This window comes from Acyrthosiphon pisum, chromosome A3 (assembly GCF_005508785.2).
Source record: "Acyrthosiphon pisum isolate AL4f chromosome A3, pea_aphid_22Mar2018_4r6ur, whole genome shotgun sequence".
In the NCBI taxonomy this organism is placed as follows: Eukaryota; Metazoa; Arthropoda; class Insecta; order Hemiptera; family Aphididae; genus Acyrthosiphon; species Acyrthosiphon pisum.
Genome location: NC_042496.1, coordinates 14658085 through 14685061, shown reverse-complemented (window position 1 = coordinate 14685061; position 26977 = coordinate 14658085). Strand labels below are relative to the sequence as shown.

The 26977-nt window shown below is 29.9% G+C and overlaps 1 protein-coding gene and 1 long non-coding RNA gene across 6 annotated transcripts in view; one reads left to right on the top strand and one right to left on the bottom strand.

Moving 5' to 3' along the window:
- Positions 1–22896, top strand: part of LOC100169647 (potassium voltage-gated channel protein Shaw) — a 154457-nt gene extending 131561 nt beyond the window's left edge. For all 5 annotated transcript variants that reach the window (XM_008183048.3, XM_008183047.3, XM_016803024.2 and 2 more), the window contains 7 exons: positions 546–797; positions 3397–3708; positions 3805–4014; positions 5423–5606; positions 19716–19826; positions 19926–20038; positions 21661–22896. In XM_008183048.3, coding sequence (XP_008181270.1) covers positions 546–797; positions 3397–3708; positions 3805–4014; positions 5423–5606; positions 19716–19826; positions 19926–20038; positions 21661–21777 — 1299 coding nt within the window. In that variant the 3' untranslated portion in view covers positions 21778–22896. The remainder of the gene's footprint in view (positions 1–545; positions 798–3396; positions 3709–3804; positions 4015–5422; positions 5607–19715; positions 19827–19925; positions 20039–21660) is intronic.
- On the bottom strand, positions 9862–15704 carry LOC115034417. Its single transcript, XR_003839780.1, has 2 exons — positions 11785–15704; positions 9862–11621 (listed from the first exon to the last, which is right to left on the bottom strand). It is a non-coding gene; the product is annotated as an uncharacterized LOC115034417 (long non-coding RNA).
- Positions 22897–26977: the final 4081 nt, after the last annotated feature.

Here is a 26977-nt window from a genome sequence, read left to right as displayed (position 1 = left end):
GAAATTAAATTGAGTTGTCAATATTTTTATATATTATATTATTACTTGACCAATTTGGCTCTTTTCAATATTTCGTGAGCACAACATTATTATTTTAATAAAATAATAATGAAAACTTTTTAAAAGACGCAACGTTAAACTGATAATATTTATATTATAGTACCTATTTCACGTTGAAAATGCAATTTCACTGAAACTACCTATGCCACGTATTATAAGTACATACCGTGAAAACCATAATAAGATAATTATAAATAAGAATTAATTCTACGGCACATCCAAACCACAAACCGTTCAACGGATTAAAAACGAACTATTTTCCATTGCCGTATTTAATCATTTCGAACATATTATTAGCCTATACCTAATAAATACCTAATACATTTAGATCTAAATATAAAATATGCTTTGCAACACACAAATTATTATATTTTAAGTAATCGCTATATGCCCTGTTATCACATAAGATACGTAAAGGTATTATACATTATACAATTTTCGATAGTTTGCATACTTGATATTTTATTTATTTTTATATTCTACAGGTGGTCGCTGTCATATCGGTGTTTTTTATATGCGTGTCCGTACTGTCGTTCGCGCTGAAAACTCATCCTGACTTACGAGTGGCGACATTGAGGAACGTGACCGTGCCCAAGGATCGGCCGCCAGCCCCGGGCGAGGACCCTCCGATGGAATGGGTACTCAGCAAGGACCGGACCGATCCTCACGAGGCTTTTTTCTACGTGGAGCTCGTTTGTAACGTTTGGTTCACATTCGAACTCCTGGCTAGATCTATCGTAAGTACTAATATACACGCGTACATAAGAATGACGAAGAAAAAAATGTATATATTATCATTTTAATCCTAACCCTATTGTATAACGATTATTAACTTTCACACAAGAATACAAGATATACAGTAGAGCGAGGTTAACTCGAAGTTGAAGGGAGGGCCAGAAGATTCGAGTTAAATTCAAATACTTGACATTCGAGTTATCCAAGGATTACACAATCATAAGAAGTTCCAGGGGCCGGGGAAAAAGTTCGAGGTATCGACGATTTCGAGTTAAAGAAGTTTGAGTTAACCACGTTCGACTGTATTACAAATTTTCGTGTTCTTTATCATCAAATTAAAATCTAAAACTAATTAATTTTAAAGATATTATAAAAGTGACGCATATGTACATAATTCACGTATTTAAAAAAAAATTATGGTAAATAATTGGTTGATGTTTGTGTTATATGAAATTTAACATATTATTATGCGATTTAAATAAACAAATAGTTTTTAGAAAATAATTTATATTACTTACCAAAATTGCAAAATATGGACACTACCTATATGAACACAATGATTGGTTGAATCGAATTGTATGAATATGTCGTTTACAACACGGATGTTGGGATCCATACCAGCAGAAGTAGTTCAAATCCTTAAATCGTTGAAATGGCAGGCGATAATAGTGTTTTAATAAGACTGCGGTAGACTAACGTTTCAATTGCAACAAAAGCGGATTTAATATCAATAGTTAGAGGACTTAACTTGATTTTCGACAACCTTGAACTTTGAAATTGCAATAGTGTCGTTCTTTGGTTTTTACGTTCACTTTCTACACGTCAATAATAGCCTTTAACGATATTATTCCGTTCACCATTTTTCTCGTAAAATATGATACAGGTAAAAATATAAACAATCGTTCTATTATAAATGTATTATACCTCAAGGAAATTTAGCATGAAATAAATTCATCCCACGAATAATCGTAATAATTTACTGGCAACACGTCGAATATACTATATATTATTAGCTTGCGTTGCATATTTTATTATGTGCTTTTGCCGACAAATCGACAGCAAATCAATGGTGATGTACACAATTATTTGACTTCCGTTTATTTTGAAACCATTATGAAGAAAATAGAATCGAATTTGTCTTAGTTATCTATAGATAAACTTTGATAATAATTAAAGACTGCCGATAACTGAAATAATTATGAATATTATGATCAATACCAGCTAAATGGTTAACTTAATTGCTTCGATATAAATATATAATAAAACAGGTACCTATATATCATGTACAGCAAAATACTATAATAGGGATACATTTGACTAACATTCCCAAGACACCACTGACAAAACGGTGTTGTGCAAAATATTTTTTTTCAAACGATTTTGAACTCATAAAGTCACGGCTGTTATAGACGTAGAATAGTGTTTTTGGCTGGATTTCAACGTGGCCGCTGGACTTGGACTTTGGTCACGATAAATAATATGGAAAAAAAAAACAAAAAGACGTTAATAACCGTCCGCGACCAATTGCTCGTCCTGCATAATAAACGTCGAAGCTTGGACACTCGTATATTTAATATTATTTCTCAGCCACTGCCACAGTGCCATCGCAATTGAGGACTATTATTGCGATGTTCTGTGGACGCGGTGTAAGATCCATTTATTTTTATGGCTTATTAAATGCATCTTTTTCCTTGTTGACCGTTTTACGATGTAGATAATATTTTTAGAGTCCCAGAGGGCTTATAATTTTGTTATTAAACAGCGTCCACGGAAAACTTCAATAAAATACGAAAATAATCCCTAAGTACACGCGATGAGCCGTTGATAAAAGCGCGTCCTCACGTCGTTTCACACAAAATATCTTATTACTTTTAAAAGCGGAATAATATAAACAGAATAAACGGGTTTCACGCAGTTTACAATTGCGGTTATAATACAAGTGGAGTAGGATTAGGCTAATACAGTCACAAACATACTAAAAACCAACAATGTCCTTTCGTAATTTATAAAATATAATTCAATATATTTGTTTAAACGTAAACTGTGTCATATAACTGTTATGTTTATATCATAAATAATTGAACTCAATAGTCAATAACATTTAAAGCTTAAAGTCAAAAAAGATTTAATTATAAATTTAAAAATTCATACATTTCTTATTAAATATTAACGATGATATTATTTAGTATTTATTAATGATGTGTGATTTATTTATTTTAATTTACATGTTCTTTGATTTTCGATACAAAACAGTCAATATAAAATATAGGAAAATTAATGAAATACTTAACTGCTTTTAATAAGTACTGATCTATTTTTGGCGTATTATAATAAAATTAATAGCATTTGTTTGATGTCGTGTTTACATTTTTTAAATTTTTTATTACTAACATTTATATTTATTTATTTATTTTATTACGTCCAAATGACCATGACCAAATTGCTACGAATATTTATCCTAGATCGTAATAATAATATACAGTATATCAATGGTTATAGAATTTATGTATTTGGTTCTAAAATATAAAAAAATAATAAAATATATCCAGAGTTTTTGAAATCACTTACCCTACTCAGCTGTGGCCTTTCGCTATATCACAGGTAACCCCTAACCTCGTGCACTTCGCCAAGTCTCCGGTAAACATCATCGACTTCGTAGCTACGCTCAGCTTCTACACGGACACCATGCTGCAGAGCACTCTGGCCCACCGTTTCGATAACACCGAAATTCTAGAATTTTTTTCGATCATTCGCATCCTAAGGTTGTTCAAGCTTACCAGACACTCGCCAGGGCTGAAAATACTCATACACACATTCAAAGCGTCCGCAAAGGAGCTCACTCTGCTCGTGTTCTTCTTGGTGTTGGGAATCGTCGTTTTCGCCAGCCTGGTGTACTACGCTGAACGATTGCAGGTAAACGTCGACTGAATCATATTAATGAATCATTGTTACGATATCAGGATTAGTAAAGTGCATATAATACTAATCCTCTCCCATCCCCTTCGGCAGGCCAATCCACAGAACGACTTCAAGAGCATACCGGAAGGATTGTGGTGGGCAATCGTAACCATGACCACGGTCGGATACGGCGACATGGCGCCCAAGACGTACATGGGCATGTTTGTCGGTGCTCTGTGCGCGTTGGCCGGCGTGCTGACCATTGCACTCCCCGTTCCTGTCATCGTGTCGAACTTCTCCATGTTTTACTCACACACACAGGTGTGTTGACTGTCATAGTTTTGATTTATTCACTATAGATTATTCTATGGTGTATGGTAGGTAGGGCATGGAATTATAGTTTAAAAATACCGAGGTGTTGAAACCGAACCTTAAACGATACCATTACATTTTATATATTGCTTATTTTTTGCGGTGCCCAAATCGAAATTGTATAATCATTTAAAAACAAATAATGTAATAAATGGTCGGTATCTATTAAATACTACTGTGCAATGATTTATTATTTTTATATATATAATATAGACCTACGTATAATAATGTTAGAGGTAACTTCCACGATACTATTTTACTTTTCATCAATTTGCTTTTATTATATTTTATACTAAATAAAAAACAATTTTCAGTAAGGCACTTTTAAATAACATTATTTATAAATATTTTTTTTCTGTGATTTTTTTGAGCAGCTTCCTTGGTCTACCTGGTCCAATTTTGAATCTAAACAATTCAAGGATCCACCCAAGCACACACAAATAATTATCCATTAAAACTTTCTTCGTGACTAGGTCAATCTATAAGTGAAAACCGTATTAAAATCCGTAGAGTACTTTTCAAGATACTCGAGGACATAAAAAAGGGACTTCTATTTTATAATACAATAGATATTATATTATAATCTGCATTGTATTATTATACACCAATACACCACGAGATAAAGTGATTTTTATTTAAAAAGATAGAAACTTAATATTGTACTTTTAATACGATCGTCCAACATATCAACAGAGCAGTCGGGAATCTTTTCCGGTATACCTATAGTATGTTAGAAAAGCTTTCCTTATATTGTCATAGAGATGATGTTTTTTTTTTTTTAAAACTCATGCTTTTAAAATCATTAAAAGCATCTCAAAACCACCACTAAATCATTGAAAGTACCGACAGAAATTTCCGAATGACGTAAGAACAGACAATAAGATACAAAATAATACAGCCTGTATAATGTTGGTTGTATTACAAATAGATTTTTTATGGACACGCGGGGAAAATTGTATGATTTATTTTTATGTAGTTATTTATACTTGTAAGAAATACACTTAAAGTGTTCTTTAAGTTATGCACCCTTAAAACATGATATGTACAAATAATCTGTTCCAAACATAACTTAAGACATCTTAAAAACGTGTAAGTAAATAAGAAGTGACTGGGATTTAAAAAAAAAACAAAAACTATAACAAAAAAAGCTCACATTAATATGGATCAGACACGCATATCATGCACACAAAGTAAAATAATATTTTAGCAATTGAACAATATGTTGTACATCCAATGACACATAATTGACGTTTAGACCTGATTTTAAATATAATTTGTGATTTGTGTAGTAAATTAAAAGTAAAAATTGAAATTTTTTAATTTTATATTTGTTTTTATTTGGTGTCCATATTTTTAGGCCCGTTCAAAGTTACCAAAAAAAAGGAGAAGGGTGCTACCTGTGGAGCAGCCTCGACCAAAACGTTGTGACGCCGTCTGTGCGGGTGTCATGGGTGCTGCTGGGCTGATAGGAAATCGTAGAATGGTCGCCACTCCTACCCCCGGAGCGATACTCAAAGATAGTTTCGTAACTCCAAAATTAGGTAAGTTTTCATATTTGGTATTAATTTCTAGAATAAATTACGATACATCAAATTATTTGCACTACTAATAAACATTCGGAGCGCACTCCGTGTGCAAAGTGCCTATACCTGTTATATTTGGTTATTATTTTCGTTTAATATGATATTATTACTTTAAAAACCAGATAATATTATAACAAGAAAACAATTTGTTTTGTAAAACGGAATCGATTTAAAATAAAACCTAATATACGATTAAAGTCCCTATCATTTTTCCACATTAGGTAAATAATATAATTGAACAATTATCTTAAGAATAAGATCTTAACAAAGTACAATATTAGCGATTTCCAAATCGTATTATTTCAATGTTGTATTCTTTATTAAAATTATTAAAAATAATAAATTATAAAAAGAAGAATATAGAGCCTTGAATGGATGAATGGATGAATAACGCAAGATTCAATAATACGCCTTAATTCCTAAAAAAATGTGTGTATAGAAATTTAATTATTGATCTATTGATCATGCAATTAGAAAGTTTATGAATATTTAGTTACTTTAAGTTAGCTTTACATGTTGTAACAGCACAAGTCAATAGTCATACTAGAATATAAGACGATTTGTTAATTTGTATATTATGCACATAGACAATGGAAACATAGTAATAAAATCCACAAAACAACAATAGTACAATATACATTGTGTTTGCTTAAGTCTCACATTTAATGGCATTTTAGGCGGTAGGGCTTAATTGCTTCAATCAATTAGACAGATTATTTGCGATTTCCATCGAGGGTTTCGATTACGAATATAATGACGACTGCGTAATAATAATATGCTAAAACGACATTCAATTGCAATATCGTGATATAACTATAGAAAATTAACATAATAGTTTTGAGAACGATCTGAAACAAAAATGGTATTCAAATATACTACCCTACAGATAAAATGCCATATTGTTATTGTCCAATTTACTTATACAAAGTCGACTATAGTATAGCAATAACAGTGGGTATATATAATTGTGATCAGGGTTTGCATAAATATAATAAACTGATATTTATGCATGCTGAGATGATACGATAAGAATAAAGACGGATATACGTGTGCTCGCCCTTAATGAGGTTTTAGGACATAAACTGCAAGAACAACGACGTAGTTTGACAAGGGAGGGTACTAAAATTAGAAATTTCTATTGGACTGAATCATGTTTTACTATACAGGCTCTGTTTGCATTCCTATTACTACTACATTATCGGTAACAGGAATGGGTACAGGATAAGATAATTATTATTATAATCAACGGTTACTACTATGGAGTATGCCTGCATTAGGACTTAACGTGTCCCTACAGGTAAATATTGGCAGCCAGTTGAGGGTCGATGAGGCATACATTAAAAGCAGATATTGATATGCTATTGTGGCTGGACGTGCCAAAATGGTTTCAGAAGTTTCAGCACTGACTTTCGTACCGGCAACGTTTGCCAAAAGTAACGGTTTTGATAAATGTCTTGATATTCGCAAAAAAAAGAAGACTCAACAACGAAAATAGCTGTAAAAATAGCAAAGGAATGAATATTTACATCGTTCATATTTTCAACCGATCACTAAAATTAATGTAATACTTTATAGTACCGTCTATATTATGAATAATATACCACTTGACTAAGGACTCAAAAATACAACTGAATCATTGTTAAAAATGTATTGATAAAAATCTTAATCGATGAATTTTTTGGGTAAAGATAGCTTTGGTTCTAAGTAGGGTTGGCATTCTCGGAAATTCCCAGAGGATTACAGGAGCGGGATCGTAACCTGGGTAACAATAAATTGAAAAGTATATATTTTGTGATTCTTATAATAGAGATTTTGTGATTGTAAGTTAAAATTATATTTAAAAAAAAAAAATGTTTTATTGTAATAGATCAACAGTAGGTACCTACCTATCCTTACAGCCCATATAAACATTAGTCAGTTCATAAATAAATGTGAATCGTCCCAATATTAAATTATTTAACCATTATTAATCTCCACTAGATTTTTAAATTGAAATAGGTAAGAAATTCTATACAAAGCATACATTTGGTTTTCAGTATTTCGTATTTAATTTGTTTGACAATAATAATAATATTATGTGGCTATAACGCTGTGTCACTTTAGGTATATGTCATAATTAGGGCCCGCATTTTAATGCAAAGTACATCTTTTTTGAGTGGTCTTAGACAATGCTTTCCAATGACATAATTTTTTCCTAAAATAGATACTTCAACGGTAAAGAATGATTTTAAAAGTTTTTCCTAAAAATATAACTATTATTTTACCTACATCATAAATTAGTAGATAATTTAAATTAACCTTATTATGTGTGTACATTAGGTGTTTAGTTGTGTAGGGTATATATTTTGACATCCAGAAATATAATAACATAGTTGATTAATTAGTTATTTTTTATAATTAATGTTTAATTTAAAAAAATCAGTTTTTCATCATTAACAATTTTACAGTATAATACATATTATTCCAACGAAAATGCTATATGCACAGACAAACAAATTCATATAATTCAAAAATTACTCTCGCGGTGTATTTGCATCCTCATAATTCGTTACTATAATATTGTGCAGCGCATTATAGTATACGCCAAACGATATATCATACAGTCGTTAGGTAGTGTTGATATTGAGCGAATCACGATAGATTTACCTACAATCAAATAATATGCCTTAAACGCAATCGCAGTGATAATAAATGTTGATTATTTCATATCAATAATTGTTTTGCGGTATAAAAGGTCAATAAATTGAAAAATACTAGGTTGTATGGTGTCTTACTGCCACTGGCCACTACAGTCGTTAGCGGTTTCTGGTCTTTGACGACTTTTGCAATATATATGATCGACCGATCCATGAAACCTAGTTACAAGTCGTTGGCAACCGCGATTTGAACGAAAAACATTTAAACACACGTACCACTTGATCGAATAACGAGCCCAGTGGCGTGATAAATCTCGACGGGCTTTACAAGATATCGCTGAAAATATCTGACGTTTTATTTCAGAGACGATATTTCATTTCATCAAACACACATTATATTATATTCCTGTTCAATGAATTTACAATTTAACAAACACAGTATGCCAGTATAGTAACGTAAATCTCTTTCTCTCTCTCTCACTCTCACTCTCTATCTTTCTCTCTCTTTCACTATGTATCTCTGTCTCTCTCACTATATAAATATAATATATATAACTTTTTTCTATTTCTATCAATACGCACAAGCGCGCGTAGCTATATCTGTCTCGTGTCGATTATTTTTCCAATTTTCTATCCCTTTATTTTCGCAATAATGTAATATTATTATTAATACGCAGTACTGCTCTAAAGGTTGTTTTTTTGATTGTATAGAAATAATAATGCATATTAGATTATTAAATTAGTCCCAGGTCCAATTTTATCTTCACGCGGATGCGTTTTTAAATACAGACTTCGTTGTTATTATGTTATTCAATAAAAATGTCGAAACCGGACAATTTCAACTTTTTAATAAGAAATCTTATAAAAGTGGCATCTCCACTTTTATAAGATTTCTTTTGATATCTACTGAAGTTTCAAAACAATTTTTGCTGTTCATAAAGAGTTATTTTACTCAACTTTTATAATACAAGTCAGTTGAGCTTCATAGATTGAATTTCTCGTTTTTAATAAAAAAAAAAATAATATAGGTATATATTTTTTCCGCGAACCAATTTTAGTTAGTTTTGATGTATCTAATTGTATTTTTGTAAATACTAAAAATCATAACTATCCAAAGATGCAAAATAAAATCGTGTTCGGTTTCCAGAATAGGCTGCTACATTACAAAAAAAAACTTGAATTTGAGAAATCTATTATACAAAATAGTAATACTTACTCTGAATTAATTAATATAATAATATATTAATATATTAATTAATATATAGTTAGGTAGTTACTGTCTAAATACATTTTTTTGTTGATTTCGTCATGCCACTTGATAAATACGTCAATATAAAATTTGTCCAACGAATTCAATTTTTAAACACGCTTAAGAAATATAATCCTGTTCTATCGTAAATAATTTTGTATACTTACATACATCTATGGTTTAAGTGTAAAATACATACGCGAAACACCTAGAGTAATATTTTTGACATTTTGTTACACCATTAAACCATTTTTACTCTTGACTTTATTATATAATATAGTAATTATATAATATATATATGTTCCGTTCGTCATGTCATCATATATAGGTATCTAGAAAGACATCGATAATATTAAAATATGTAACTCGAATCTGTTTTTTTTTTTTATAGAGTAGTTAGGCACTGTAGTTATACAATCAACCGTATTGTGTGTATTGTATTTTACACATTGGCCACTAAATTATTATTTGCATTTTACTTGACATTTTTCCACAGTTATTTTGATAGTCATCGCTCATCATATTTTATTGACTAAACTTTTTAGTAAACTTAATAGGTAGCTGGTATGTTATAACTCATTCTCAATATTAGTATCGTATTATGTGCATATACAAATTACATAAAATGTGTTCTTAAATGAAAGATGATTTTTTTTTTATTCTAATCACGATAATTAAAAAACAAAATTTTATAGCATACCAGCTGACCCAGCAAACGTTGTATTCTCTATAAAGTATTTCTTTTTTAATGTCACTTAATCAAAACAAAAACCAACGTGAGACCAACCAAGCCTAATATTATGTGAACCTATATTATAATATGGGCCATAAAGCTTTGATATATTTTGTAATTCCCAAAATTACCCAGTACTGATAAACACACAAACATGGTTATATGTATATAGATTTGGATATACCTACCTTTATCCACTTTTATAATATTCTTCATATTTTTAATTATACCGTATATACAATACATTTTAAATGTTATCTATACGAAAACAGTGACAAAAACTCAGTCAATATTTAATTTATGGTGTAGTCAAGATATAGGTACAATATTGTTATAATAATAATTATATAAATTGTAGGTACACGTGATATTATTTCGATCATTCACGGTCAACAGTTTATTCATAAAATGTCACTTTTTTTGATTATTATTCACGCACAACATAATAATATGAATATTCATAATCACATTTTAGTAATTCACATCATAAAACATACTTTATTATAATAATATGTACATAATACATGAGGTTTTTCCAGTCAAAAGAAAATAATAATGAATTTAAATCTACGCATCTATTTCAATCCGATTATTGGTATAAAAACCATGTGATAAACGAGGTATAATTGGTATAAACCCTAAGACGAGGTTTGAGGTCTCTGCAATAAGTAACAATAGTAAATCATAATGTATTTAATATGTTGAACGTATTTTCCGGCCTCTTTCCGTTTTTTTATTTTAAGTTGCCCATTAGTATATTATATAATATAATAATGTATAATCTTTGAAAGCCAGATCGTATACTATATATTACTTATCAATAAATTGTGAAAAACAGTGTACGACCTGTGACATTTCTCTTTTTCGAAACTTATTTACCATTAGGATTGCGTATTCACTAGGCATATTGAGCTCGCGTTGCTGCAAAAGTTACCACTCTATAATATTGTTATAAGGCTATCAACAGTCTTATATCACGACGGTATATATTTTAAGCCCTTTAACATATTATAGAACCCTCGAAACCAAACAGAGACGGTTCGAGGTTTAAGCCTATTTTTATTTTTTATTTTTAATAATATAATAATATTATATACTTTGGTGTAGGGCGTAGGTACAATTCATTACATATTTTTTTTTTTTATTGTTAACGTTAATATCTGTTCGTATTTTTAATAAAACAAATAAAATAAATAAAAAATATTTTATAACGGAGGAAAATATTGAAAATACGACTGGAAAAATAAGTAGAGAATCCACCATAAAGTAATTTTATATTTTGAACCAACAGATAATCGCTAAGTATAATCACCTATACTGGCATAAACAGTCAAAAAAAAATTTTAAGTTGGTACCTAATCTCTGGTCAGGTGACACTACTGAGGGTCTTCCTATTCGAATATTTTATAATGTTATATAAACTTTGTCATCATACTTACTGATTATTGTAAAATAGATTGTAAATATATGTTTTAAATAAAAAAAAAAAAAAAAAAAAATATTTTATGAAGTTGGTACCTACTTATAATATTAGAAAAAATGGATAAGGGCTGTGGTATAAAAGTATTGAATTCAGTGTTGTTTTCATTTACCAAAAAAATTTTAATGTTTACTATTAAAATAATCGTCTTGTACCGGATGTACCTATGTATATATTTATATTTTATACATTTTTGACGATGTAAACCGAAAGCACACTATAAAAATGAATATTGTTTGCTACAATATTATGATTTATGATTCATGAGTTTATGACCGTAGGCGGATGCTGTTTAATCATGGAATTTGTGACGTTACCTCTAGAACTATAAGGTTGCTCCCTCAGCGCCACTATGATTTGTGCCCATGGTCCTCAAACCGTGACAATAATAATAACAATGTACCGTGATACGGATTTCTGATCATGAATCATACACTGTGTGATATATTTTGTATAGGAGCCGAATAAATATAAAATAGATATGTAATATCTGTAACATTGCAGTCGAAACTGCATACTATACGTTTTACGTTGGTTCATGAATAATCCATGTGCATATTTTATACTTGGAAAACAACACACGTTTGCCACACTTTATGGGCTCCGTGAAATATAATATTGACTACGCAGAATACGTTTCAGTACTAAGTTTGGGAATTCGAAGTATTTATAATAAGCGGTTGACTGCCACGCGTCATCGATACTTCAATAATAATACAATACAATTATTATTGCGCCGACCTGCATTGTACAAATTTTGTAAGACAAGTGCTGTATCTTTGAAATATACGCACAAATTATACATTTATGCAGTGTATGCGACATAGTATCGTATATGTATATATATATATTATAGGCAGCGTCGTGCACTGGAGTTTTAGCCGAGAGGGAGGAAACAATAATTGTTTTTAAAGTATCCTTAGTCCTCTCCTCCCTCATATTTTATAGTTATTAACATTGATTGAATGTTAATGATAAGATCTAAATACATAAATATTATTTTTATTGTTCCTCGTATTTAAAAATAAATTTTTTTTATTACCATTTAGAAATTTGAAACTTATTAGTACTTACATGCATTTTTTATAATATTTTACAAATAATACAGCAATGGGAAGTTCACATTAGTCAATTATTATAAACATTTACTTAGTTTCTATATAAAGAAATAGATACAAAAAAATGTTTATCGGTTATAACAAAATAAACATATCTATTAGCTATAATTACAAAAAGTGCATGAGTAATAATCTAATATCAGCAATAGGTACTTGAAGAGTTATTTTGAATAAAACAAAATATATTCGGCATTGCTCAATCATTATACTCCTCTCCCCACCTCATGATTGATTAACTCTATTCCCATGGTTCTATGCTTCTTTCCAAATAAGAACGCATCGGACGGCGACCGGTTTCCGACCAGCTTCGCACATCTCCCACATAAAGGAATAAGTAGTGACCGGTGGAAGGGGAAAAAAGTGCGCAGAACCGGTATGTTCTTATTTGGAAAGAAGTATAGGGCTTGGTACTGGACTCGGTGCCACACAATATGATCGATGCGTCTTCCAAACGATAAAGTGAAACATCTCCAAAACTCGTCCACACTCCTTACACTCCGAATTTGTACATGTGATGGTGAAAACAATTGTACGAATTAAGTTATTTAAATAACACGATTGTCAAAAATGACGACTAGAAAACTTTCGCAATGGCGACGATATTTTCGACGATTTTTATTTCAATTTTTTATTACACACGTCCGAGATCGTGAGACTTTGGACCTTATTTTTATTTCTTGAATTTTACCCGCACGTTTCCATCATAAACGTATTCCTCATGATGATGATTTTTTGGTCTCTCGTTACTACTACGAAGGACTGTAATAATAATACATACATACATGCTTATGATAATAATATGCTCTGTTATTACTTGAACTCGAAAGTATTTACTGCAGTACTGCACGTTAAATGCAGTATGTATATGTAATATGTATACATTATATTGCGTTTCGTCAGAAATAAATAAGGGGTGAAAAAAAACTTTATAATAATAATACATCCTTAGAATTTGGAAGTAGGAATTTTTAAATTAAACTGTCGACTTTGTCACGTAGAGTAAAAAAACAGTTTGTTTAATAAAATATAATAAACCAGATACACAGCAACACCATACATAAAATGTCAAGCACTCGTGTCGTACAACTTCTGCTTGTCGACTTCAGTGTCCACGAAATCTTACCATGCCCAATATTAGATTTTTCATACCAATTTAAAAAAATGAAATTGATTATTAGGATTTGCAAATCGAAATTTTAATTTTGGCGAATTTTAAAAAAAATAATTTTAAGCTTTACCTCCACCATATTATAGTGATGACTGATCTATAAAATATTTACATTTAACATAGTACAAGAAAATAAAATTACATCTAATGGATTCATTAAATGTAGTACAACAAAAATGGCGTAAGAAGTGCATCTTGTGCAGTATCCTCGTCAGTTTAAACTTTAAACCTAAATACCAATCTGAGTTGGATTTATGAGTAAAGAATCAGTTGAACGTAAAAAATTATAAATATTTTTAAATAAAATTGCTTAACTTTACCCACTTATTTACTCCTTTATTTCCGAGATTTTACGTGCCAATAATATAAAATATTGACTTCCTAACTTAATCTAACCTACTTGTAGAAACCAATTTGTAAATAAATTATTTTAAAATTATTACGGATCGTTTAAATATTACTTTAAATGGTATGATAATTTGCAATAAAAATATTCAACCAACGTGAAAATATGATTTATTTTGCAAATGTGTGTAGGAGGTTTGATAATTGTTTAATTGGGTAAACCTAGGACCCAGGAAGTGTGTGACACGTGCTTGCGCATTAGCTACATATATGGTTTATAAAGTTTTTCATACATTCTCCTATTTCTCAATGGTTATAAAAGCAGAAATATAATAGTTACTCAGCTCTTCACCTTCTCCCAAATTCGATACGACCTTCTTCTCACAAGTAGCTCATCCAAGCATGAAAACCTCGAGATTGAAATCGCACTGGAACTCAATATAGGTAATAAAAATAAACGGAACCCGTGAACATGGTTTTCCGAAAAGGAAATGACATTCTTACAAACTTCTACACCGTATTTCGCTTCCATCTTTTTTATGGCCTACTCAATAATATAGCATAACCCAAGAAGTCAACTGCAGCCATAACGATTAATTCTTTTCGTTCGATACCATAGTAATTTTTTGTAAATTACAAATTTTTTTTCCATTTCAAACTTGGTAATCGTCAGTAGAAAAAAAACACGTTTGGAGCAATGTACCATGAATATGCGTACGGTTATAGGATAATATGCTTTTCCCTCCCATATAATATATTTGTAGCTCAAATTTGTTTTATATCCATGTAGAAAGAATATGTTTTACTGAATAATAATTTTCTTTTTTTTACACAATTACATGACATTATCTATCTGATTGTGTTTCATACTGACAGTTTACTACAATATAACTACATATAATCAAAACATATTATTATCATTATTTCATATTGATCGTTCACCAACATAACATAGCACAACATCTTATATAAACTACCTACCTATTCTTTCGAAATTAACATAACAGTATTTATACAAGCTTATAACTGGAATAATAATCATAAAACAGAGTTATTATACTACGTAAGGGTAACGTTTTAATTGTTATCTGCAATGTGTTGAGTACCTATATAATCGTACCTACTATTATGTTATAATTAATAATATTTAAAAATTAAAAAAAAAAAAACAAGAAAACGATATATTTATACAAGAAACATGTTAAACCGACAGCAATGTTATACGATGAACACTATAAAATAAAAAGGGCAAATAAATTAGATACAATAATGCATTTATGCTTTTAAAGTATGGTACATATATACCATTCTGATTAAAGTAGTTAGTATGACAAAATGTTAACATTAAACTTAAAATATTATAAATGTATATTAATTTGTAAACTGTATTATATTCAGTATTCATTCACTTGTTATTAAGCGTAGTAATTTCAAACTTTTAAAAAAAAAAATGAAAAAGTATGACGAAAATAAATTAAAATACTGCAAGTATAAAAGTTTTTTAATATTCTTAATGTTCGCTAAAAAAAATTATATATATTTTATTTAATTACTGAAATGCATACGATAATTATTATGTAAATAAATTAAATTTTTAAATATACCCTTAAAATCTAAAGAAAACATTGTTTGTGTATTTTTTACTGCATAAGCCTGACTAAGATATTTCATAAGATTATTATTTTTATTCAACTTAATGTAAAAGGACACTTCCTTCCGTATCATAACATAAACTATGAACATCATAGTAAGTTTATGATATTTTTATACCATCAGCAAAACACATTAATACTATATTTACGCTCCTCGTTGTAGATTATTTTAATATAATGTCATTTTAATGTGTTATCCATTTATACGTCACTAGCTGACCCGGAAAACATTGTATTACCCGTGGAGAATTTTTTTTTTTTTTGCTGAACCTAACAGAAACAAAAACCAATGAGAGCACCATCGAACCTAACTGATATGTGAATATCGCTCCGATAGTTTTTGTGGTTTCCGGGCTTACTGAGTACTAAATATTAAAAAAAAAAAAAAAAAACTGTAGGCAATTAAAAATATTGTTGTTTTTATTATTCATTATAATATTTGTATCCACCTTTCTTATATATCAAAAAGATAATCCAACATTATTTTTTTTAATGGCAATCCATAATTTAAATTTAAAAATTATCCTTATTTATATTTCTGTGAAATGTTGATGGCCATATATTTTATCATAGGAGGTACAGAGTACTAGTAATGTCCATTAGTTAAATTATAAGCACTTATCAGATAGCTAAAAAAATTTAAGTATTTTAATATATATTATATATGAGACAACTAGACTTGAGAAAAAAGATTATCCAGCGATGAAGGACGGCGCTTTGAAATATTTATTATTATTGAAGAATAAATAATAGGTACTTATAATGTATGAGTTTTGTAATTTGTTATACTATAATAGCCCTACCTAAATTATATTGATAGAGAATGAAGTTAAAACAAACTTATCTTAATTTTAGTTATTTTTTTTTATACGGCTAACAAGGATAAACCTAATTATATAGGTACCTATTATTTTGTCAATAGAAATAATCGGCAAAATACTATAAATTACATTAATAATGAATATATATTATGTTATACAATATACTTAGGTACTAATATATTGTACTTCAAATTAATAATAGTGTAAAATCTTCAGTTAAGCGTAAAAAAACAACACAATAACAGATACTATTTATTTTGCTCGTACCGACAGATGACTCTAGCCATAGCACTATAATAAAGATCTCGTTATATTATAATATAACAACAATGTCTATATTATATGCGTTATTATTATTTTAATATGGTTGTGCCGACCGCTGGCTCGTGTGTACGGACAGCTTTAATGTTGGGGGGCTGGTGGGACATTAGCATTTTTATAACCCCGCGAGTCGTAAAAACTCACCCCCCCAGCCGGCTACCCAACGTTCACGCCACTGGCAGAGACGCGTGACGTAGACGTATTTCATATAACGCACTCGCTCGCTATATTACAATAATAATTCGTCAGAAAGGTTTCCCGTGTAGCTTTCAAAATGTTATTTATATATTATTATATAGTACGTGCACGTGCGTATTGTGTGAGTATAATATTTCCCACGTGTGTGCGCTGCTGCAGCGTACGCATGCGCAAATATAACACTACATTCGTATAATGTGTATTATGATAATATACGGGTTGATTCATCAAACATTCTCACCTTGCACAAGTTTTATTTCGCACATATTAAACAGCAACTAGTATTGAGTTCCTTCATTTCACACCCCCAACAAAGTGGTCTGTGGCCCACATAAAGCAGCCAGTACTTAAGTTGATTGAGTGGATCTATTCTATCAAATCTGTCTTTTGCGTACAATAGGTACCGATTTGATTCTGTATCTGTCTATATACGCCTTTCCTTCTCGTCCTTCAAGAAGTTTTGTGCAAGTAATATTTCCTTGTTTTTGGCCAGTGGGTGTAGGTACATCTTGAGTCTGACTGCCCGGCTGCTTTAACCTTTTCACGTAAATTGAATGATCAGTATATAGAATGATTGGGGTCAGGCCGGCAATCCCTGTCTTATCGGGGACACATGGCGAAGACCGTAGTATCTCTCCCGCCCTCTTCGAAGGAAGTATTTATATCGTTAAAACAATATTTTTGTATACAGTGGTCACCCTTGAACTGGCGACGGAGAGGGTGATTATTGAACCAAAACTAAATCCTCTCCGAAGAAGGAGGGTACGGTGATCACCATGTGTCCCCGAGAAATTTAGTTTTGGTTCAGGAACCACCCTCTCCGTTGCCAGCCCAAGGGTGACCACCGTACATGAAAATATTGTTCTAACGATATTAATACTGCATCGGGGTGATCTTTGTCTGTGCAGATGGGTTGACCATCGTGAGATTATCCTAATATCCTCCGTATATACAATATTATATGCATTATACAAAGGTACAGGGAAAAAACCCGCCTTATTATTAATACACCCAGATACTTTGGGGTTTTCACCTTTTTCGATAAATCACAAATTTCTTAACCAGATATAGAAACCTATAAAAACCTGCTACGAACAATAGTGTATTGAATTAAAATGTCAACCGCATATTTTCATTTTTTTTTCATATAAATCAGCTGAATATCCACGCTAAGTACGTTCATGTTCATTTTATTTAATAAATATAGACTAGAGAGTATACTAAACTGTTGTATAGAATATATTTTTATACTTACTCACGATGAATATTTTTCAAAGATATATAATATTTAAAAAAAAAAAATGTTTATTTATATGAATATATATATAATATACCATACGCCCATATTAATATTATACACCTAGTGTTTTAAATAACGGTTATGTGAGTAAGTAAAGCGTTTATAAGCAGAAGGTAGATCATGTTTTTCCTTTTTTTTTTAATAATCTATGAATTGTGAATTTTCTGGAAATGATTTTTAAAAAACTCAAAATATGCGTATACGATAGTTTAACTACAAATTATGAATTAGAAAAAAAATGTCGTGTGATTCCTAGGACTATAAAAATAATAAATTGGAATGAAAATGCAATGAAGTTTTTTTCTAGAAATAAAGGATCACAAATATTATCAATAAAGCGCTATTAAAATAAGAGGTTAGACTCTTGACGACTCGACGACTCATTTAGATTCTTTGGGTTAAGTTCCTTAAAATGTAATGTTAAACGATATTTATCAATATTTATGTATACACTATACAAGCAACCATTAACAAAAAAGACGCAATTTAATTCTAAAAGAATTTAAATATAAATCGCAATTAATAATTAATTTTAATAAAACAAACATAATCACCATTTCAAACATGTTTAGTAATTGTTTAACTGAATCTGTTTACAGCGTGTATTTGAATTATAAAAGCTAAACATGTTTAAATTGATATTATAAATTGAATACAAAATGGTTTATTTATCGCATGTTGTTTATATTATTAATGCACACAAATCCATTCTCCAGACATAAATCATAATATTATTATCTCACCATTTAGAAAAACTTAAAATGACAAAACAGAGTATAGGTAATTTAATATTATTCTGTCGTGCTCGAGTAACAACATATTATTACATAATAGCTGCTACAATATATTAATATATAGGTACACGCAAGCGAGTCGTTCCTTAAAATAAATATACTATATATTATTATTGTTACCCATTGTTATTATTATTATTATTTCCATAATATTGATTTCATCGTCAGGTAAAGCTTACCGGTTATAATAATACGCAGCGTTACACCTACGTCGATTGTAATTTGTTTTTCGTATATTATGTCCGTTCGCAGGCAACATTAACGGGATGAACGTGCTGAGTCTCGCGTTCCAAGCACCACAAATACCTGGCATGTCTGCACCGTCTTTTTTGCCGTACAATTCACCCCCGAGACACTCGCAGGGTAAGTATATCCGACGACGGAATCTGCACATACCGTATACGGGCGTGTTTCGATTATTTTTAGCCATCGTGTCTTGAGACATTTTCGTTTTGTTCCCAGGACCGCAAGACTCATTTCCCGGAGGTGTACTTAACGGCCGTGGCGGAATTGTGGCCCCGGCACCACTCCAACCAAGGGCGGCGACGATTGAATCCGTATTCCTTCCGTTACAGGTGAGACGCGTTGTTATCGCTTCGATATTGTGAAAAAAAACCATTAGTGATATCACGGTGTTGTCTATAAAATGCTATTATAAATATGTTTGATGAAAATTATTTCAAGAACATAATATTACGATACAATTAGCATTAAAATATTATTAAAATAGGTTGTATATTATTTTTGTTATATAATTAATTATATTGATTTGTCATGCAGTTATGTAACGGGGACAATACTGTAATTAATTCACTTTTTATGAACAATAATGGAGGAACAGAATCCATCATATTAAAAAAAAATATATAGAAACGAGAACAATGTAATTTCCTATCGCAAAAGGTTTTTATTTATGTTTTAAACATTTTGAAACATTGAAAATAAATCTATTTCGATTGAAATTGAAATTGTTCCTAGAATCAGACGTGTGATCTTACGAACGTTTTAGTCCATCATTTAATTAGGTATACATAAATAAACGACCACGTTGGTATTTATTATGTCCGGCCATTCCAAAAACAATATCAGTACGACTATTTGCATAAATAATGTATTATTATTTGTTGTTCGGTTTATCTACACTACACCATCCGTAATCGGAACACTGCACAAGTGCGATAATATCATAGTTTATCGCAGTTAACATTATATCACAAACAAGTCCAAACGTGTTGAAAGTTCTATCTGATGGCAATGACGATCATAGTATTACACTATACCTAAAGTACCTACATACATACTTATATAGTGCATACGTATCATGTTTAGTTATAATTAGGAAATATTATATCATGAGGAGGGTGAGAAATAGCCATATATTAGTGTGACCTAGTGGTTCGTGGGTGCCTGTAATGGCATGGTTCAGAATAACTCGGATAAATATGTACATCGTAAATTTAATTAAAATTTGACTACATGGATAAAATACAACTATAAAGTATATCATATCATATAAAGTATATCAAAACAGAATAATACAAAGTAAACTTAAACAGTTCAAATTATATTACACACGCAGTTCTCTCAACATATTATTATTTCAACAGACATAGTTAAAATTTCCAATGACCCCAATATTTTACGATGAACTATTGTCTATTTATAGACAATTTAGGCATACATATTTATGGTTCAAGATTTCAATTTATAATAATTTTAATAATCACGAATCAGTAATCACGTAATGACGAACACAATATATAATATTTTATGATCTGACAAAACCACTCGCTTCGTAAATGGGAACTATTTTCTAAACCTCGGCATATAAATATTATTGGCGTATTAAAATAACTAAAAAAACTCCTCGTTGACGTACACGTCGCTTTACTGGCACATATGTAATTACAGAGTTACCAAATTAATGCCTGCATAATACCTATAGACCTTAAGTAAAGTCAAAAATCCCACCGGTCTCGCTTAGGTATCAATGGAATTCTAGTGGTAACCGCAGAGCATCGGTTACAAATACTGAATTCTGATTAGGGATATTATTATGTGTTTCCAAAGTACGATACCATAAACAATGTACCTATTACCCACTCACCAACTCCCCCAAAAAAAATACGTGTACATTATTTTACTGATATTTGGTGTTGATGATTATTTTTTTTGTTTTTTTTTTTTTTTTATCCAGCCAAGTTTGTTGGTGTCCTTGGGCGAGGACTCCAGGCCTCAGGACATTGTAATGCAGAGGACGTCTTCGTTGCCAAACTCATCCGGAAACGATTCTGTCAATCCGTCGTCTTCATGAACATTTTGCTCACGTTAGATTGTTTTTTATTTTTAGATTCGTTTGCAATGTTTGCATTGGCCCAACGCCATCTAGTGTCGGAATGACGGCGGTGATCGGCACCGGAAAACCGAATTCGTTCGCAACACAGATAGCGGATACTCATTCACAAACGCTATAATGTTATTATTACACTTCTGTTCCAAACAGGCTGAATATTTTTCGTACATCTAATTTAATTCTAAAAATAATATTGATATTGAATGAACAGGCGAAGCCCGGGTATATATAGTCCATCGTTACTTTTAGATGCATCGAATGTTGTCAATCCAACTTTCGATGGTCGTCGAATGTGCGAAGTAATTTTTTGTGTGCGGTAACAGATAGGTAGACCTAATCATATTTTTTGAATGACCACCATGGGAGAAAAATTAATTATGCATGACGCATGTTTACCATGATTCTAAGTCTTTGAAATTAAATAAAAACAATACACGTGTGTAATTTAATTTTAGTTCATAAACCAATCGCACGTGCCAAATATTATTTAAAAAACGTATTGTATAAATATTTTTCTTTCTGTTATATTTTACGAAAAACCCATCACCGTGGTCCACTTTATGAAATTTGTTCAATCTATAATATAATTTATTAATAACATTATAATAATATAATATATTGTACGTTACCACGCTTAAATATTGTATAACAATGTCCAACACTACGTTCATTTTACCCTTTTATAAATATTATGTGTTTAATACATTTTCATTATTCTGTGATATTTTGTTATATACATATTATTATGTGTCTTTTTTTTTTAATTTTTATTTTGATAATAATTTAGTCTTAACTATATAATATTATAAAAAAAATAAATGAAAATTGTGTATTTTCGATGTCAAAGTAAATCTGTTTGGAACCCACTAATACCGAATGACTGATAATTATATTATATATTATATATATTATACATATTGAGTCTTGCAATAGATAAAAGAATATACGGGGTCATAGATGAATAGGAAATTTACGAATATATTAAAATATTACCGTAATAATAATTTATGTTGTCAATATGCATTTGTAAATTCGTTGCACTGTTGTTTTTAATTTAAAATAAAAATATATACCTACCAATCGCGATCTTTAATAATAATTATGTAATTATTGTGATTATTTTGGTTTTTTTTTTTGGGTTTTTTCGTATATTTTTACACTGAAACAAAATATACTGTTTGGATATCAATCAATTATTGCTTAAGGCAAAAAAAAAAAAAAAAAGGAAGACTTATTTTATTGCAAATAGTCTTATGTGTTCTATTATTTTCTCTCTTTATAATGTATACTCTCGTTTAGATAGAATACCTATTTAGGTTTAAATAACTAGTGTTGAATTCGATTTGTTGTTTCTTAATTTGAATATTATATATAATGTAAATAAAATTTCATAATACATAATGATTTTTGGTTTTATACAAATTTAAATAGAAGAACAGTCACATATTACATCGAGTGTAAAATAATTTATTTATTTTAAGTGTCGGTCACTCTGATAATATAGTATGTTGCTAATGTCGAATATGCTTTATAAATTATAAAGATTACACTAACTATGTGAAAATATCTAAATATATTTTTGTAAATCAGCAAATGAATGACTTGTCAGATATACTATTTTCTGAACAACGGTGCTTCTCCGATGCTAAGATACAGCGACACAACTTTGAACGTATGCAACAACTACTGCACTACCTTAGTTTTTATTTTTTTAGAATATATTTGAATATTACATTCCACTTTTTTAAGCGTTTTAAAGTAAAATTTTGACGAAGATCGTCAGGATAACAAACACTTTCAAATGGTTTTGTAGTTTAAAAGGTATTACATTTTTGTTTTATTTGAACATACTGAAGCACATAAAGCTTGACAATTTAACCCACATAGTATTTGTAAATCATAACGGTTGTGTTTAACTTTGACTGAAATTCAAATAATTAAACTTTATCTAATAAGTATTGATTAGTTATTTAAGAGGACGTGATACCCGTATGCGTTGTCTTCGTCTTACAAATTTACAACATAGCAAAAAACTGTTTTACGCGGGATATAACCACTCCCTTGGTATTTATAGAATTATCAAAATTCCTAGGGAATAACTTTATCTGTGTCATAGCGTTTTTATTTTTCTTATAGCATTTACCAATAATTTTTAATAATTAAATGAAAAAACAAAAAAAACCCTAATATTCTCAAACTGATAAATTTAATTTAATTTATGTTATCCAAATAATCAAAACTCTACGACACAGATAAAGTAGTTTCTTGTGCGTTATGGAATTTTGGTAATTCTACTAAAAATACCAAGGGAGTGGGTCTATTCCACGCAAAATAGTTTTTTGTTATGTTGTACATTTGTAAGATGGAGAATGAATGTTTAACTGAAATATTTAGTAAGAATTAATTAACTTTGAAAAAAAATAATTAATTCTCAATTAAAGAATAAAATTGCTTATGTTTTAACATTTAAAATTAATTTAACACTAGGATAAATATTAGCCACTAGGATTAATAATTTATTGATAGTTAAAAATGTACTGTTTAGGTCACAAAAAAACAAAATTGATTAAAGTGATTAATTCAAATTGGTAAATAAATATTACAGTATGTCCTTAGAAATAATATAACTAATAATTCCTTATATTTAGGAATATATCTTACTAATAAAAAATAATCTTCTGTATTAAACAATTACTCACATTGCTTATTAGGAGTTGTCCGTCAAGGTGCAGTATCATCCACCGTTCTCATTCACCACTGATCAACCAACATGACCAAGTGTGTATATCCATAGTTGAATTGGCTATCGATCAACGGATCAAGTTATTTATTCTATCAATGGTAATCCCACTATGGTCAGTGAAAATCTTAAAAATCTCCTCAACCTTATTAGGCAGGTGCGCAAAGTATAGAGTTAAAGTCAATAACCCGTTTAATTTGTCCAAAGGTCTCTTTTATACAGTCTTTCTCAACGACAATGTCATAATATTGTAACATATAGGAATAAATTATGACTTACAAAGTTTGGCATATTTGTTCGGGGAGTCCCAAAACCATCCAACGTTAAAAATCTTCCGAATCACTTAGACTCTTAGACAAGTCATAAATTCACCAAATACATCTTTAACAAATTCTTCCACTCAGACCTACTTATCAACAATATAACTCCGAATATACCTAAAACAGGATATTATACTTCTATGAATGGTTTCATTTATATCATTCCATCATCACAAGTCACAATCCATTAATTGACTAGGAGACTTAAACGCAGATATTGCAGCAATATTTTTAATTAATCAAATAAAAAAAAAAAAAATTAAAAAGTTAAAAATACTCCCGTTGTTAGCAAGTTTGCCATTGAGCGACTTCTCTATTGCAAGACTTTAAAGTCATTTTCTTCAAATACTATATTATAAAAAAAAAATATTTACAGATTATGTACCTGTATTAAAGTATATGTTATTAGTGCCTACTGAGCATATTGTATAAAGCAGTTTTAGAATACAGAATTATATTACGAAATACAGAAATAATATTAGAAAAATATATTTAACTACGAGGAGAGTCTAACTCAATTTTGGTGCCCGGGTTTATTTAAATTACTCTGGTCATCCTAGAGTAGACTTCCGTTTGCAGCTCTACATTATTATTCCTTAAAAAGCTTAAAACATTAATATATGGTATGAATATAAACTAATATAATAGTTAATAATAAAATAAATGAGATATTTTCGGTAAAAATTAATTTAACCGACGATCTACCGTAAATATATAGGTTGACATCCACTCAGAATCATTATTATTTATTCCTATGCAATGAATTTGTAATTGAATTCAAATTTAACAAATCCATTACAGTGACAGACATGACACGTCCTAATTTATGGTAAAGTACAATGGTTACCTATTTGGCTACTTTTTTTTGTCTTTCAAAAACGTGGTTTTATAATTATTATTACTTCAAATTATATAAAATAAAATATATATCAAAAAATTGGCATCAACATCGTTAATAGCTTTTGATATAATAATTACCTACTCAACAATACCTAATCAAACAATTCACTCTGTATTTTTAACTAAACATTTCATACCAAATAAGTTGTTTTGCTTAACTACTAGCTGATTCTGCACGGCTTTCCACATGATCAATTAAATGCCCGTGGATTTATCCCTTCTTAAACTCAACTCTGTTAATGTAAACTGCACAGTCTGATAATACAATTATTTGGGTTGTCTTGGCCAAATATAAAATACAGGTCTAAAATGATATTCAATCATAGAAACTATTTTATTTTATGTAACCAATGGCAACAATATATAAATAAAATATCATAAAATCATGATAGTTTTCATGAGTCAACAATATTCAACATATTTTATATGTGTTGAAAAGTAAAAATTAGTATATGATACGACAGATCTTACCCTTGTCTATTGACAAACATTTTATGAAAAATTAAAATCCTTCAAAAAGTCGTTTTAGGTCTTTGATTTTATATAGTAGAAGATGTCTGATGTATATATTAATTAGAGCAGATTTTGGATGGCGTTACCTATAACAAATTAAATAATGCCAGTGGATTTATTCTGTATTAAACTCCGATAAATATGAACTACACATATTTTGAATATATTAATTTGGGTAGTTTGGAGTTTTTTGTCAACTATGTAAAATAAAGATCTAAAATAATATCTAATTGTAAAAACTATTTTATATTCTGTGACCAATGGCAACCCTATACAAACAAACAAATATTCGATTTTCGCAAGCCACAACAAAGGAATGGTTCTCTTTAAAATGTTAAAATAAAAAAATTGGCTTTGAGGTGCAGTGGCGTGCTCAGCTATGTCGAAAGGAGAGGGATATTCAGTTTTGACTTGTCACAGACCCGTGGGGTATTAATGACAATTGGACTAATGGACTGTTTTAATCGAATCGACCGACAAGTGTAGGTCGACTATTGACATTTTCGAATTTGGCACTTCCAGACAAAATCTTTCATGGTTCTGTTTTCAACCGAGAGCGAATACCTATTATTATAACCATTTTTTGATTATAAATACTATTATTTTACTTATTATATATATTATTTATAATCAATGGTATAACTTTAGTGTTACTGTCTGCAATACCTATTAAGATGTGGTTGCACAA